Here is a 17,002-nt window from a genome sequence, read left to right on the forward strand (position 1 = left end):
GTGTTTTAGTTAAATGGATATGAAATAAACAGTAAAGCCCAGAGTTTTAACCGATTTTAATACAAATCAGTTCTCAATTAATTACACTTTACTTCCTAGGGTATTAGGTATTATTATTATAAACTCTTTGCGGCAGGGGCCATCTTTTTTGTTCTGTGTTTGTACAGCCCCTAGCACAATGGGATCCCACTCCACAACTGGGGCTCCTAGGTGCCACCAATACACAAATAGTAATAAAAACAATGATGAAAGAAAGAAAAAGGATAAACCTTTTTAAAGAAACAAACAACCTTGCAGGTCATCTTTATATATTCGAAAGAAACTCTTTTTCCCTTGTGGGTCACTTTTAAGGGTTAAATGGCGATTGTAGCATTTTGTAGTCTTTTGATTTTCAACATGTGAATAATCTACAGCAGCACCAGCTGAGCTAATCTTCCTTCAAGCAGTGTTGAACTGCTCGTTGTTTATAGGAATAATTTTCTCTTGTGACGTAGCCAGATTTTGTTAGAAAGCTTTTATTAAATAAGGGGGAGATTTCCAAAGTACCCCCTTTGTAAATAAATAAATACTTATGCAAATGGTTACAGGTGCCCATCATTTTATTTGAGAAACTCCTGACTTCACATTTCTAGAGGATGCAGATGAAACTGATTTCTGTAGTGCCTAATTTACATACGCTCGGTTCTAAAGTTTGATTTCGCCAGTGCTGTGCTTGCATGAGCGTATATGCAGGGTACGATTCTTGCTTGACAATTGACATTATTATCAGTGTTAAAAATTAGAGAGTTAGAAAGATTTTACCAGCTCATCGTAACTGGATGCAAAATAAACTACACAGCATAGATCTTCTATTTGATTTTTAACAGCTCCCAAAGGAATTTCTATCCCTGACCGTAAAGGAATTCTCATCTTGGGGCTGTACAATGCAACCAGCAGTACCCCTGGCTCTTTTAGTAACTTATAAAGTCATAGATGGTTTTGATAAAACATGTTTTAGGTTTACTTGAAATATTCTGTCTGATAGTGCCTCAGGGATACACAGTATAAGTAGTAGTGCCCTGTGTTAACATGGAATTACTGTTTATTTACAGTCCTGAGTCACTGAATCCTTTCTGTCATGCAGAAGTGTTCATTATAATGTAGGCACTTACTGTCTTGCTACAGTCCTTTCCTGAGTGACATAAAAAAATAAGTCAGTATTTTGTTCTCATATGCTTTAGAGATCCTAAATGGGCTGTGGATCCAAGGCCCCAGGCACTGAATATTTCATAGTAGTGCCATGTTTGGTCTTTTGGAGAAAGAACTCTGCCTCTAGACTTTCATTTGCATACTGTTGTGAAGTGAAGAAATGAGGCAGTTGTCATATCCCATCATAGTACTGCATGCTATGAGTTTTAGTGCAAATACTTTCCATTCAAATAGCTAGGCAACTTTTATATTTTACTTTAAAAATTATAGTTTGTTTCTTTGTATTGCATATAAATCTAATGTATCTTTTAAAATCAGCTGTTGTAATAGTGGCTAGTTTCTCTGACACAGTGCAGATGGAGGAGAAAGAAAACATAGTACTTCACTTGACTTCTGTGGTTTGCCCATAACATTTAGATAGTTCATAGTTCTACAGAAAGAGCAACCCTTACTAATACTCTTTGGGACAAATCCTTATGGCTATGGAAATAACCCCAGGATTTTCCCCTCAACCAGTAAAAATGGGTTGTAGCTAAGCAAGAGAAAATGGCATTCTGTATGCACAAATCTATTTAACATGTTCTTTATTCTTGCTATTTTTTTAAAAAGGAAATCAGTCTGAAAATAATCTGTTGATTTTGATGAGAAGTTTAAATCTCTCTGCTACTGTTTATTCCACACTCGTCACTGCAGTGTCTGACCCCCTAAAATATATTTTTATTGCCTAATCTGAGCTGGTCCTCCAGCTGCTTTGGATGTCAAGAGCAGCCACATCTCAAAATCAGTGATGAATAAAAGTCCCGAGACACACCAGAGACTTGCTCTCCTTTCTCCTTAGGCTGTGGCAATTTGATTGCTTGGTGTGAAACTGCCACCATTTTACAGCAGCACAAGAGTTGGTGCTTGATCCTACATGCTTAGCACTATGTTGAGGGTTGAGATGCATCCCAGGGAAGTGACTCACCAGTGTTATTCATCAGTAGAATAAGCAGAGGGTGAAGCTTCCTTGGGGGAGGCTAGCTGCCTGTCCCATCTCTTCGACCTGCGGCCCCACCCACACTCCACCCCTGCTCTGGCCCAGACCCCATCCCCTCCTCACTCCGCCCCCTTTCCGCTTGGCACCACCACACAGCACATCCCTCCTCTCCTTCCCCTGCTCTCCCGCAAGGTCCTCACCGCGCACAGTGTGCCTCCTCTCCTCCACCCCCTCCCCGGCGAGCCCCCCTCCCCACCCGCTGCTCTCTATGTCTCTCCTCTCCTCCACCCTCCCTTGCAGAGGCGTGGGGGTGAGGAGGGATGCTGCGAGCTGCAGGGACCTCCAGAGAGGGGGAGTGGACTGGAGGAGAGGAGGGACTCACTAAGCAGCAGCAGGCGACAGGGGCCTTGGGGAAGGGGAGGGGAAGAGGCAGAGCGGGGAGGGGAAGAGGCAGAGTGCAGGTGAGGCCACCATGGCCCAGGCGTGCAGCACTGGGTTGGTGGTGGCTGCACCAGAGGAGGTTTAACCTTCCCTGGCCTATTATACCCGCCACCCATGACAATAAGTCCCTGCTTTGCTGTGTAATAGTGTCAAAGGAGGAAAGCTCTAGTGCTCTAAGCCTCATGGGTTTGAAAGTCTGGTCACCTTGAATAAGAGGTGAACATTTTGACAGTGCTGTCTGTGCTCTTTAACCTTGCAGGATCGATAAACGGTGATTGATGCAGTTTACTGGTTGTGAGGATGTTGTTGTTTTTTAACATGAACTTAAAATTGGGTCATGTCTGCTCTTTGTGTATATGAAAGATACCATGCTATTTGTTTAATAAGAGTAAATGTTTGCCTTTCCTTTGAATAATAATATACCCCATCGCTATCTGATCTCACATACACCACACTTTCACAGCATGTGCATACTTTCATTTTTTATTTCTGCAGTAAACTTGGACATTCATATATATTAAGACCACCAATTCATTGAAATACTTTTTTAAACTCTTGTTATTAGTCTTTTCTGTATTGACTGGATTTTTCATTGGTTATATTGTTGGCAGCAGTCCATGTCTGCCTGGCTGGAGGCCAGTTTAAACTCGGCAGGGTGAGCCCTATTGTTCAGCAGACTTGGATTTTGTTAAATTCTCTAACAGAAATAAGTGTCAGGAGATTTATAGCTGTAAATTGGATCATGTCAGTGAGGCTGGGAACTCGCTCAATACAAAATTGAACATTTCGGCATGCCTGTTGCTAAATATGTTTATGCATACTTCCTCTTTGGGTTACCAAAAAAAAAGCTGTGAAAAACGCTAGAGCTGCTGAGCTGTGTCTTTAATGTATACAATTAGTACTTTCTTTGATAGTGGTCTAAAAAAATGTAACAGGTTTTAGTTTTGCATATTGCACTATTAATAGAAAGTCTATTTTTTAAATTTTCTCTCTGTGTGTTGCAGGTAGTCAAATGCCACCTCAGCCTCCTGGTAGCCAATCAGAATCCAGCTCCCATCCTGCCTTGAGCCAGTCACCAATGCCACAAGATCGAGGTTTGTTAGAATTTTTTATTTATTTATTTTTTAGTTTACGCCAGATATACCTTTTGTTCTCAGGAGTTCATCAGCATGGTGGAATTTCTCCAAGATTGTTTCTCTCTGTAGAATAATGACAATCTTCATTTAAATAGACTGTGTGGGGTTCTTCATTCTCTTGTGGGAAAAGTAAGTGAATAGGGGGATTTACCAAAACTCAGTTGGATGCAAGCCTTTTTCAAAATACTGTAAATAGAGGTAATTGTCAAAGGATTCTTCTGCAAAGTTTTAATGTTCTTCAGAATCCAAATAAAATAAATTTCTCTCTTTTGCCATCCACCTCCGTCCTCTGATAAACAGAGACTAGGGACACCATTCCTTACCTATCCTGGCTAATAGCCATTAATGGACTTAACCTCCATGAATTTATCTAGGTCTCTTTTAAACCCTGTTACAGTCCTAGCCTTCACAAACTTCTTAAACTTTAATTATAAGTATCTAAATTGGAATTTGGTCTCTGTAAAATAGAAATATATCTGCTTTGTACACCACAGTTTTCTCACTTTAGCAAAACTCTGATGTGTCCCTGGTCTTTGGATGTAAGCCGTAGCTGGTCTACAGCCTAACTCTAGAAAGAAAAGGAGGAGGGGGAAACAAGCTGGTAGGGTTGAGTGGTTCAAGACCCCAAACCATCCACCCCTTACCTGCAAAAAGTGATGGATCCTATTCACAATGTAGTGGAAAGTTGGCTAGCAACAATCCCATTCAAGCAGGGCTGTTGCTGGCTAGCACAGGTTCACTCACCAATGTGGACGGGGTTTTTTCTCATTACAACTGTATTATAACCCCGCCACCCCAGGATAATAGTATATCACAGTTTCATGAAGTGATTATAACAAAATAACTATGGAACCAGAGGTGCTGTCCACACTACGGTTGAAATGTGCTAGCAACAATTTTATAAAACCAACTTGCCAACTGAGATAACCACAGAATTGTGTTAAACGCCACCACTACAATAGTCTTGATACTGAAGATATCCCAAATCTGCAAATACTTCTAGAAGTCTGTTTGCAGCTAGTGCAACCCCTGGTATAAGTGAGGACAGAATGATGCATTCTGGGATCTCGTCCAGGAAGTACTAATTGGATTTCAGACAGAGGAGGAAAGGGTTAGTTGAAAAGTTTTTCTGTATTGAAGTGTGCCTCCTTCCTGGGGTGCTGATTAGCAGAGAACATTTACTATATAATTCTGGGCTTAACTCAGTTGTCGTGTTTGCTTTACAGGTCACCTTTAAAGACAATCCATTGCTAGCAAAGGGCCTCAGTTCCATCATAAAAATTGTTGAGAGTGATCCATATGGTGGAGAAAGAACAGTTTCACTAGCCAGTACTAATGCAGTATATTGCATCTGATGGATTGTCATAAAACAGTGGGATTGCATCAGGGAGGGGCTTCAGAGGCCCAAGCATCTCAAATGATATGTGCATTTCTTGGATGATTGTGTCTCAGCATAGCATGTGGCACTGCCCAAGAAAATGTATCTTTGCAGTGTGAATACATTCTGTTTGCCAGAAGCTGGGAATGGGCATGATTACCTGTTCTGTTCATTTCCTCTCGAGCACCTGGCATTGGCCTCTGTCAGAAGACAGGACACTGGGCTAGATGGACTTTTGGTCTGACCCAGTATGGCCGATCTTATGATATACTGTTAGGCTTCAGAGTATGGGTTAATGATGCTAAGGGTGAGTGGGATGCTCTAACTTTGTTATGTGAGTCAATCTCTTGATCACCTTTCTAGAGGAGAATTAGGTGATACTCTGTGGTTGAAGTTTCCGGGGAGAGGTGGCATGGGGTGGTTCAAAATTGAAACAAGGGAGAAGACAGCTGCCAAAATTAAAAAGCCAAACTGGAAAACATCAGTGGGGAAACCAGAATGTATAAACAAGGTTGAGTTGACCTAGGTTTCTTCCTACTGCTGTCACACAAAAGGCTCTTCACAGATGGAAGCTGAACCTAGTGGTATATTTTAAAAGAACATATTTTAAGCTGTAATTTTGGGATTTGTATTTTAATAACTTTTGCATTGTGTTATGTGCAACATGCTTTGTTTCTGTTTAATTATAAATTGATGCTTCTAGCATGCTACACACAATGAAAAACACACAATGTGACCCAGCTTGTATAAAATGTCCGTTTGTTTCATGCGGCAGATATGAAATTTTTAACCAGCTAGGTTATATTGATTTTGCAAAACATGATCCCCAAAGCTTCTGTAAAGGCTATGCAGTACACACATAAACATGCGTACATTCCCTTTTGTGCCCTATCATTGATTAGAGGCTCCTTTGAAATGGAAAACTTCACCTTTTAAAAAGGCTGTTACATTAGTTGATTCCTTTGCTTGCTTGAACTGATTTCCACTGACTTGGAGAGGGAAAGGAGGGGGAAAGGTGGGGCTCAAAGGGAAGGTGCTTGTCAATTACTGATTAAAAACTGAGCAGAAAATCGTTGCCCTGAAGACACCTGATCCACAGGCATCTGTTACAGTAATTTAAACACTTGGCTCACTGATATGAATGATTTCCAGCAAAAAACACCAAGTGACCCTCCAATTTAGGGTAAGGTGTTTTTGTTCCTTCCAGCACATCACATCACTTTTCTTTCCTTGTTTAGATAAATGATTGAATGAACAAAAGGCTTCTAATGGCTTATTGAATGAAATCCCATACGCTCAACACTTGAAAAAAATATTATTAGTCAGATACACTGCAGCTTGATTGACAGAGTCAGATTTGAGCTACAGCACTTCTGAATCCTAAAGCCCCACACTGAACCATTATGTTTACAGTTAGCTATTTTATTTTGAAAGTGTTTGATAGTATTTTATCCTTCTTTCCGTGGTTACTCAGCACCCAGCTGGGATTGTTCATGTTTTCCAGCCTAAGGCTGTGCATCCCATACTGTAGAAGTGCAGTATCAAGGAACCAGGTTTTTTTCTATGTACCGTGTGTGTGTGTAATCTCTGTTCATGTGCACAGTAGTAGGAATTTCTGTGGGTTTTCGATTTGCCAAGACCAAATTACTTTTGATGTCGTTTATTTCTTACTTTTTTTAGCAGTAATGTAAAAAGTTATCTATTTTTGGAAATGATTTTGAACATCTTTCATATCATATCTGGTCCATAATTGGTTTGGCCTGGTACAGTATCAGTGGAAACATTTGGTTCATGCTGCTCACTTCCATTCATATTTTGCGTCTTTCGGGTATTTAGATTTGATACACAGTCAATGGAACCTCTATGGATTTTATCAAAATAAGTTGTTTTATATAAATGGTGTCACAAGAAATTACACAAAAGTGGTTGCTTCATATCTTTTTGAAGCAAAGTTTATTTTATTTTTATATATATATATATATATATAACAAAAGTGGTTGCTTCATATCTTTTTGAAGCAAAGTTTATTTTATTTTTTAAAAAATAAAATAAACTTTGCTTCAAAAAGATATGAAGCAACCACTTTTGTGTAATTTCTTGTGACACCATTTATATAAATGACACCATTGTGAGGCTTAAGTAATTAATGTTTGTAAAATACTTTGAATTCATTGTATGGAAGCAGAGAAAATGACACCAGTGTACAATCTGGAGTAACCACTAAAATCAGTGATATGACTGAGGACTGAAATGCCCCATCAAGCTAAAAATATACTAAAATCAGTGATATGACTGAGGACTGAAATGCCCCATCAAGCTAAAAAAATATATATAAATATATATATATATAAAATATATATATTTTTAGCTTGATGGGGCATTTCAGTCCTCAGTCATATCACTGATTTTAGTGGTTACTCCAGATTGTACACTGGTGTCATTTTCTCTGCTTCCATACAATGAATTCAAAGTATTTTACAACCATTAATTACTTAAGCCTCACAATGCCTCCATATGGTGGTGAAGTAGGTAATATTGAACCTGCTTTTATAAACAGGTAAATTGAGGTACTTGGAGGTTAAAGTTAAAATTTTCAGAAGAATCCACTAATTCTGGGGTCCTCAATTTTTAGGTGCTTTACTTTGAGAGGTACTGAGCATCCAGTATTTCAGTAGAAGTCAGTAGGTATTGTGGATGTGCAGCACCTATGAAAATCACGCCTTAGGTGTCTCGGATTGGATACACAAAAACTGACATATCCAAAATTAACAGACGCTTTCTTGAAAATATGGCCTAAGGGATAGATTTTTAAAGTTATTTATGCTCTTAATGCCCTTTGAAATCAATGGAAGTTAGCTAGGCATCTAAGTACCTCCAACAATCTGTTTCTTGGTGACATGTTCAAGGTCACAACATGAATTAATGGCAGAACTGGGAATAGAATCTAAAAGTCCTAATTATTCCCTGACCTAAACACTAGATTATACTCCTTCCCTTATTATAGTAGCCTGATCATTTTATTCATTTGTTTTACAAATACAAAAGTATATTTTACAATAAGGTCGAAATTTGACTTTTTTTACGTCGGAACAAATGAAAAGTTCTTTCCTGTATCCTAAAAAAGCCCACAAAACTCATCTTCTCCTATTTAAGTAAATTATATTTTTAAATGCTTATCTGGGTTCAAAAATTGCATGCCAAGTTTCAGTCTTATTTATATTAAAATAGTAAATTGGGAACTTCTCAGAACCACTGAATTTAATGGAAACAGTAAATGACCACATACTCCTACTTTAGCATATGCTGTCATAATGGGGATACTTAAAGAAGCCTTATTTATTAGGGCTAATGAATATGGGTCAGAATTAATTTATAAAAAATCTTTAATTGTTTTCCCCTTATAATTTTCACAGCGGTGTATAGTTAAATATTCATGATAATGCTGATGATATGCTAAAGGTCTTGAAATAGATCTGGAGTCTCAGAATCAACACAGGTTATTTAACCCTTTTCATCTAATGCACCATCAGGGACTTGCTCAGTGAAATCCCAGAGTACTGGAATAATTAGAAGATCATAATGAGGATTTAATTAGTCCTTAAGATATGCTGAAATAGGACCACTGAGAACTTTTTTGTTTGGACATGGATTGCAAGCAGAATTGATGCCAATGCAGTTGCTGTGATGTTCTGGAAAATGTATTCCTTTGCTGGAGGCAGTTTCATGGCACCATTGTGTGCCTGTCAGATCTGCATGGAAGTTGCCCAGAGTGAGAGCTTCCGAAATTGTTGAACAGTAACCATCCTCTTCTCTCTTCCTCCTCCCAATATCTTTCTTGTCATCCTTCCCACTTCTAGCTTTATTTCTTTACATTGTTTACCTGCTCCCGCTTGTGGTGGGTGGCGGATGGTACTATAGTGTATTTTTCTTAAACTCATATCACAAAGGAGAAAAGTGGGTAACAAATAGGATCCAGGTGTTTCACTGAGTAAAATCTGGATCGGTTTGACACAGCTGCGTGTAAGCATTATCTCCAAATCTAGTCCTTATTTAGTATTAGATCTTCACAGAAGTGATATTTATCAGTAGCTGCAATGTAGTAAATTTAAATGGCTTTTTGGCAGCAGAGATGTTATACAGAAAGAGGTAGTAACAGATGGGATGTGATCAGGCACTTTGATGTTTTCTTTGTGCTTCCCTACAAAAAATGAAACAGCAAGCTGAATTTCTGTAACTATAAACTGCAAATTTATTCATTAGATTTCATGAAGTTTTTGTTATCCCCTTTCAAGTTATTTTCTTTCCTCATATATACACTGTCGCTACACAAACTTCACCATTATTTAATTTCTTATAATAAAATATAAACATTTTTCCTTGTTCAGATGGCATAGATTCCAGTTTGGTTTAATACTGACATTTGATGATAGAGACTTCTCCCTGAAATCTATTCCTCATCTTAAAAAAAGAAAGAAAGAATAGATCAAAGAACTCTGATTGCAACAAAAAAGATACGGTAGTTTGCTTTCAGATCTTAAAAAGCTCCCCCCTCCTCCTTACATTTTTGCTCTCATTTGGGGATTTGGGATCTACTCAGAGCACAGAGGAGCCAGAGAATGAAATGATTCCTGTCATTAAAATTCTTCTGCTTGCCATGTTAACGATGACACCACTTAAGGTTAAATCAGACTTGGTAATAAGTTTACTTGAGGTAGGCTGAAGTGTTTCAGGCTCTTAAAAGGGAAGGCGCTCAAGCTGTGCACCAGAGTGCAAAGCCACAGGTATGTTTGGGTGTCTTCTGCTTTCACCCCTTTCTCCAAGTGGGTGAGTGCAGCAGAGCTCGCTCAAGCTGACATACATGAACAGCATGCCAACGTGGAAAAAAGCTACATGCCCAGCAACCTACTACTGGGTGAATTGTGTTCTGGACAACCAGTGAAGTGTTTCATGTGAGACACAGAGCAGACTTCAGCTGAAGCCATTACAGATTTTTAGAAGCAGTTATTCGTTATAAGGCTGTCCCATAAAAACAGTTTTTCTCAACTTGAATGGCATTACTGAACAGTCTCAGTGCTCTTCCTCCTCCCCCTTCTTCCAAAGTGGCGACACAAGCACATATAAAAGTGATCAAATAGTTGGCAGAATTGTATTGGGGAAGCTTGTGCTGCATCTGGTTCTCTTGAGGACCAAATTCAGCTCAGGTGTACCTCCCATCGAAGTGAACATGGGTTTTGCCGACTTGCACTAGGGAAGAATTTGGCTCTCTGTATGACTCTGGGCATCACTGTTCATCTCTCACTTTCGTGAGTCCTCATTTCACACACAACTTTTAAGGGAAGAAAGGTCATCATCAGTATGTCTGGTTGTTTTACCGTTGCATTTTTTTTCTGGAATGATGCAAGTCATATGAATAATCAGGGGAGCTGGGTTGCAAAGTCTCTGCTTTGTCCTCTGCTTTGGGTCATTAGAGTCTGAATGACCTTTCGCCTGTTGCATAGCAAATGTTGAAGGGAGACTGTTGCTTTATTTGTTTTACAGTATTTAAAGTGATGCATGATGCCAAACCAAGTTAATTCTTAAAGAATCCAAATGCCAGTTTCAGCAATTGAGGGATATGGGCTTCAGATCGGATTTGGGTATCAGACATATTCCCTTCACCAGCCAGCTTCAGCTTCGGAGTGAACTGATCAGTTGTGGCATGATGCTAAATATACAACAGTATTGCCTTTTTTCAAGAAGAATTGAAAGGGCCTGGGGTGTGTTTTAGGAGAGATAATAGACTTTCATAAACTGCACAACCACAGAAGTGGGGTTCAGAGTAAATAATGAGACCGGTACAATCAAGACCTGGAACCAAATCTCCAGATAAATTTTGTACACTACCAGCTGGTCATTGCTCTTTTCTTGCAGATGTTAAATATAGTTATACTTGAGAATGAATCTTTATTATATCTTTTAAATTAAATTGGGAATTCTTTTTTTGAGGTTAGGGGAGGGGAATTGAATTAGTCTAAGAGAGTTTATACAGTTGCTAACACTGAGGCTTCTCTACAGAAAAGTTTTCACTGACTTCATTAGACAGCCTCTGAATTCTGTGCCTCTGGGGTCTGGGAGTGAAATAAGCCACAACCAGTCAGTGATGAAGAACTTGACAAAGTGACTGTCGTTGTTCCTGTCACCAGGCTTACTGTAAAGTTACTGAATCTGATTGCTATCCTTGGGACAGCTTCCGATCATGGCTTTTAACATCTGAGTTGCCTCTGGTCTGCCTATTGAGCAGCATTATAATTTCAGAGAGATTTGGTATTTACATTACCTTAATTAACCTTTTTATGAGGCCTCCCTAAAAATATTGAATGGCTAATCTGAACTTCCTTATTTCTTTTTAAGTCAGTACATAAAATATCTAAGATCTAAATAATATATTTAACAATAGCTTATATTTATTTAGGTCTTTTCATTCTAAAGGATCCCAAATGGCTTTGCAAACTACAATATATACATTTATCACTGAGGAGCTGCTGCCAGAAATGGGGAAGGCAAAAATCAACAGACCACAGGATGTGGTACAACAGTGTGAGGACAGGGACATTTTGGGGCCAAAGACAATAGGCTAATTTTTCATTTATGAAAAATGTCACATAACATTTTATGTCCATGTAAGACAGACAGGACACACTATATATATTTATGGTCTTGTGCTCAAAACCTTGCATACTTCATGGAATTCAGTATATTTACCTCATAAGAAGGAAGCGCTGAGCAATCCAGTGGAGATTTGAACCTGAGTCTCCAGGACACTAAATTTTTCAGAATTTCTGAAAATTCTGAAGTTCTGACCATAAGGCTGCAGATGCTACAGATTAACACACTGAAAAATGCCCTTCCTTCCACTCTTTCCTCTTTTATTTTCATAAGTATGCATGTTATGGGGGAAACAGACAAATGTCATTTGTATAAAGCAGACAGACTCCTTGGAGTTTTCACACTGATGCTCAGATTCATTTTTTGCAAACCATGCTAACAAGTGAAATTATTGTGGATCTGTTTTTTCTAACTGCAGTTTACTGTTGTCCCAGTTTCCATGGCAAAAGGCATCATGTACCATGTGTGCTGCGATAATACATTGTTTGCATGTGAGATAGTGTATTAAGGGCCACATGAACAGCAGTCTTTGCCTCTGTCAGTGTGTTGAGGACTCCACAATCTACCCACAGTGCTGCACTTAAACTTTACACCAGAGAGCATTAGGCAAGAGTTGTATAAGGAATAGTTGGATTTTTCTTCCCAAGCTACCATCTGGGTAATCTGTCTGATCCTTCCCCTGATTCCAGTTTATCAGTGATAGATTATATGAATTTCAAGGCTAGGCAGTAGCTGAGCAGGGCTGGGGGTGTGAAGAAATTTAAATATTATTGCATGCCATACCTAGACAGGGTTTTGTAATATCAGAGAAAGAACTGGGAGAGAGTCAGCCAGTTAACCTAATAGCACAGCTGGTAGAACACTAGGGGGTCTGGGTTAAAGCCTTAGCTAGGTCATTAGTTTCCATCTTCCCCAAAGCTACTGGCATTGTCAAGAGAAACTGGCTGAAAAATAAACAATTAAGATATTGTAAGATATTAAAGAATAATAGGAATTTTAAAAAAATAAATAAATGCAACAGATCCAATATCCTCACCTCCCCCCAAATAGAAACTTGGCCTCTTTGTGAAGAGGAGCAATCACTCTCGCTGTCTCTGCAGTTGGAGATGATTTTGCTAAGGTGGTGCGTTGTGTGACTATTATTTCACACATGCAAAGAAACATCTTTTGTTGAACTGGTGCAAAGAAACAAGGCAATCAGTCTGCAAATAATAGCAGATGTCAAGATGAAAATAAATTGTCAAGGTGCCAGAGAGAACACATGTTGTGTGTTAATTGTGGCCCAAAGAACCTTGAATGTTTTTAGTAGCATCCTGATGCACTTGTAGAAGAAGTTGAGGTTCATGCTAGCTAATGAAACAGCTGAATGTAGAAATTTGATTTCTGCATAGCTGGTATGGCAGAAATAAAATATTTTTTCCCAAAAAGCTTTAGAATTTATTGTAGAATGAATGATGAGTCAGAGCTTACATCAACCCTGAGTATTTTTTCCCCCATAGAATTTTGAGATCCTTCAGCATTTTTTAGAATCCAGGAATTGATAGTTCATGAAGTGGAAAAAGACGTTTTTTTAGGGGCCATTAACTGAGTACCCAGGCTTCACCATTGTTCTTTTGATTCTCTTGCTAATTGATTTTATAATGTTGCTACCCTTCAGTTGAAAGGAGGGTACCACTTCTCAAATGTTTGTATTTAGTGTTCTATTAATCGTTTATTCAATCAAATACAAAAACGGATTTTGTGCCTCCTCTCTCCCTTAAGAAAGCAGCTCCTTTGAACTGCATTCAACATACACCCTGCCCCCTACTTTTAACTTTGAATAAAAACCTCTGCTCCTGGGCAAGTAAGAAAAATAAACAAAGTCGTGTGCAAAATGTGATTCTAACTATGGTCTTTTACGTGGCTTGGGCTGTCACTCTGGGGCAGGAAGGGAGGTCCAGCTCCAGCCCAGCTGCCTCCCAGCTGCCCTTTCTGAGCGGGTCTTCCGCCCAGGCTCCCAGCTCCCTGCTCAGAGCCAGACAGCTGCCCAGGCTCCATACACAGAGCTCTCCGATGGGCAGCTGCCCAGGAGAGGGGGCAGGGGCTGTAAGTTGACTTATGTTTGCAGTGTAGACATGCCCTGAGTGTCATGTCCTGGAAGGAAGCTCTCCAGAGTCCAAACCGGAAATATGAAACATTGAAAGAATCCCTCTCAGATTTTAAAGGAGAGCCCACTACGTACTAGGACTGCAGTTCAGAAATTGATTAGTGCTTGATAGATAGCCCTGGAATATAACCATATTCAGTAAATATATAGTGATGGTGGACATTGTACAAATATGAATTAGGCTTGGTCTACATTTAAAAGTTAGGTCAGCATAGCTATATCTTTCAGGGAAAGTGAAAAATTCACACCCCTGAGCACCATAGATATTCCAACGTAACCCCCAGTGCAGGCATGGCTATGTCAATGGAAAAAAATGTCATCGACCTAGCTACCACCGTTCAGAGAGATGGATTACAACAAAGGAAAAAACCCTTCTCTCACTGTAGGAAGCATCTACACTACAGCACTACAGTACCATAACTGTGCTGCTGTAATGCCTGTAGCCTAGACATGGCCTAAGTGAGTCTGAGTGCATTAGTTCATGAAGCATCTAGTAGCATGTTATACATATATATGTACATACATATGAAGAGAAAAAATAAAATTTTAAATCTCTGGTAAACGTCTGATAAACGTTTCAGACACAAATAAGTATCAGTGATGTGTAGGATACTGTAAAAATGCCATTTACTTTTTCTGGCCCTTTCTGAAGGAAAAGAGAATTTTTCATTGTCAATAACAAAGACTGTGTGTTTTATTTTTGCATTTTACTAAAAAGAGATCAATTTGTACCTAGCCATTTAAAACTTTACATGTATGTTTTATTTGAATGTAGAAATGTATTTTATCTTAAGTTAATTGTATAGCTATTAATAGGTAGTCTGCTACAATTTCACTTGTTTCCTGCAAAATGCAAAGGCAACTTTAACGCCTTTATGAATTGTGTACTTAATAAAAAGTTTATTTTTTAAAAAGAAATATGTAAATAAAAACATTCTATACATCTTAAAAATACAACAGCATACACTTTATTCAGCTACTCTTTAAATAGCTCACCCTTACCAAATCTCATTTGCATATTTTCCTGTGGCAAATAATTTCTTATTTTGATGGCTAGTAAAATATAGTTTGTTCCTCCATTACCATAAATAGATTTTGTTTGTTGATGAGTGCATTTCCATGATGATTTTTTAAGGCTAAGCATACTGCTGTTTTACAGCAGTTTCCTAAAAGAAGCAAACTTGTCACACAGACTGACACATCTGATGCAATCTAGTTATTTGACCACCCCATTCCCACTCAAATGTAACCCTAACGTAATCCTACTTCTCTTCTTTTAAAAAAAATCAAAAAAACTTTATCTTAAATCTAATTGTTAGAAAGAAAATGTATTTCTTTTTTGTTCTGATTATAAAATGAACACTTGTGGGAAAATGTGCAAGCAAGGAAAAATGAATGAATGCCAGCTGTTCCCTGCCCTCTTGATAAGATTCCTAAAATTGATGCAGTTTTCTCTTTTTGGTGTGAGAACATTAATTTTTTGATCATGAACCAGTTTCCTTTCTAAGATATTTGGGCTTCCTGCAGATATTTGGAAACAAGCTTGGACTTCTCCATGGACCCATGGGAGAATGGCCTGTCTCAGGGAAATCCAGATCAGGACCCAATCCAATCCCTCCTTCCAGTTCACATCAACAGTGGTACTGAAACACAGCCTATTTCTCTCCAGAAATAGGCCTTAGGGGGCAGGATATCCCATTTCTAAGGACATGATTTTAACTGGTCTCAGACAGTTGGGAACAAAAGATAATGTAGCACAGATGTTCTCTGCATCTCCAGGTTCCATCACATCGTACCTTCCTCCCCTCTCCAATCTCAAAAGATAACAAGAAACACCAAACCATCCTGAGAGAAATCTCACATCTTCTGAAAGCCGGGGCAGTAGAATCAGTCCCTCAGTTCACAAGCTGATGAGGATTCCACTCCCTTTGCTTTGTGGTCAGACAAAGATGCAGGGGCTGTCCAGTTCAACCAAAAGCTCTAGAAGCTGAACAAGAGGTCATTTGGGATGGAGACTCTTCCTTCCATTGTTGTTGCAGTCTCTTCAGGAGACCTTCCAATGTCAGTGGAGGTGGAAGAAATGTATCTGCACATACCCATCAGGCCCTGTCCACCTGTGCAAACCATCACTACCAATACAAATCATTGCCTTTTAGTTTGTCCACTATAGCCAGGATGGTCAAGAAGGTATTAGGCTGATAATAGGCTGGCTGAGGAATCTTTTTAGCCAGTGCAACATTTGGAAAGTTAACCATGTCATATAGATTAAAAGGTCCATTGTGAATAGGAAGGCTGTGTACTTTATGTGCTTACTGGATATAGAAGTGGGTTTACTATCTTTATAATAAAAGACTTACAGTGCAGCTAGTACAGAATGTTTCATTGAAATGGATCCCAGGAGTGTGATACAGGTGGTGTCTGTTGGAAATATTAACATTTATTTCATGCCAACTATTATGTTAGGATTTAAATTAGTTACAGTGATGTCCTCTGGCCGCAGATCTTTTGTAATAAGTTTTGTCTGCGTAGTAAAGTAAACTATTTTACAGTGTAGGAGTCTGTCTCAAAACAGAGCTGAATACAAAACCCACATAAATTCTCCCAGTCTGGAAGTACGGAAGTTCCCAATCGGTATTACCCTGTCTTCAAGGCATCTCTTTTGACCTTGACTACCATGATTTGTCTTGCCACGCAACAGTGCATACTGTTTGCTTCCTCTAGACTCTGGGCTCACAAACTATTTAAAGGTATACTACCCAATTCCTCACACTACAATAATAATTTATTAAATGTTCAATACTTTGTCACACTCAGTATCACTGAGTGGGGAAAATATGCTTACAGTTAGGGCCACTGCCCCTTTTTTTGCCACTTCTTTTCACCAAACTCCTTTCTCTGTTTCTCTCCCACTTCCTTATCTTTGTATATCTCCTTCTTTCTTCCTTCTGAATTTCCTTCCCTGCAGCAACTTCCAGTTTCCCAATACTCATCTATGGGCTTCATTTTTACCCTCCTCCATTCCACAACTAATACAAGCAATGGCATAATATTCTTATCTCTTTAAATCTGACGTTTAAGGTGTCAGTAGGCTT

The 17,002-nt window shown here is 38.9% G+C and overlaps 1 protein-coding gene across 16 annotated transcripts in view; it reads left to right on the top strand.

Annotated features, from left to right (window-relative positions):
- The window catches only part of ARID1B (AT-rich interaction domain 1B), a 408,038-nt gene that overhangs the window by 296,894 nt on the left and 94,142 nt on the right, over window positions 1-17,002 (top strand). For all 16 annotated transcript variants that reach the window (XM_048844164.2, XM_048844156.2, XM_048844161.2 and 13 more), the window contains one exon: window positions 3,610-3,699. In XM_048844164.2, the coding sequence (XP_048700121.2) occupies window positions 3,610-3,699 (90 nt within the window). The remainder of the gene's footprint in view (window positions 1-3,609; window positions 3,700-17,002) is intronic.

Source organism: Caretta caretta, chromosome 3 (genome assembly GCF_965140235.1).
Source record: "Caretta caretta isolate rCarCar2 chromosome 3, rCarCar1.hap1, whole genome shotgun sequence".
In the NCBI taxonomy this organism is placed as follows: Eukaryota; Metazoa; Chordata; order Testudines; family Cheloniidae; genus Caretta; species Caretta caretta.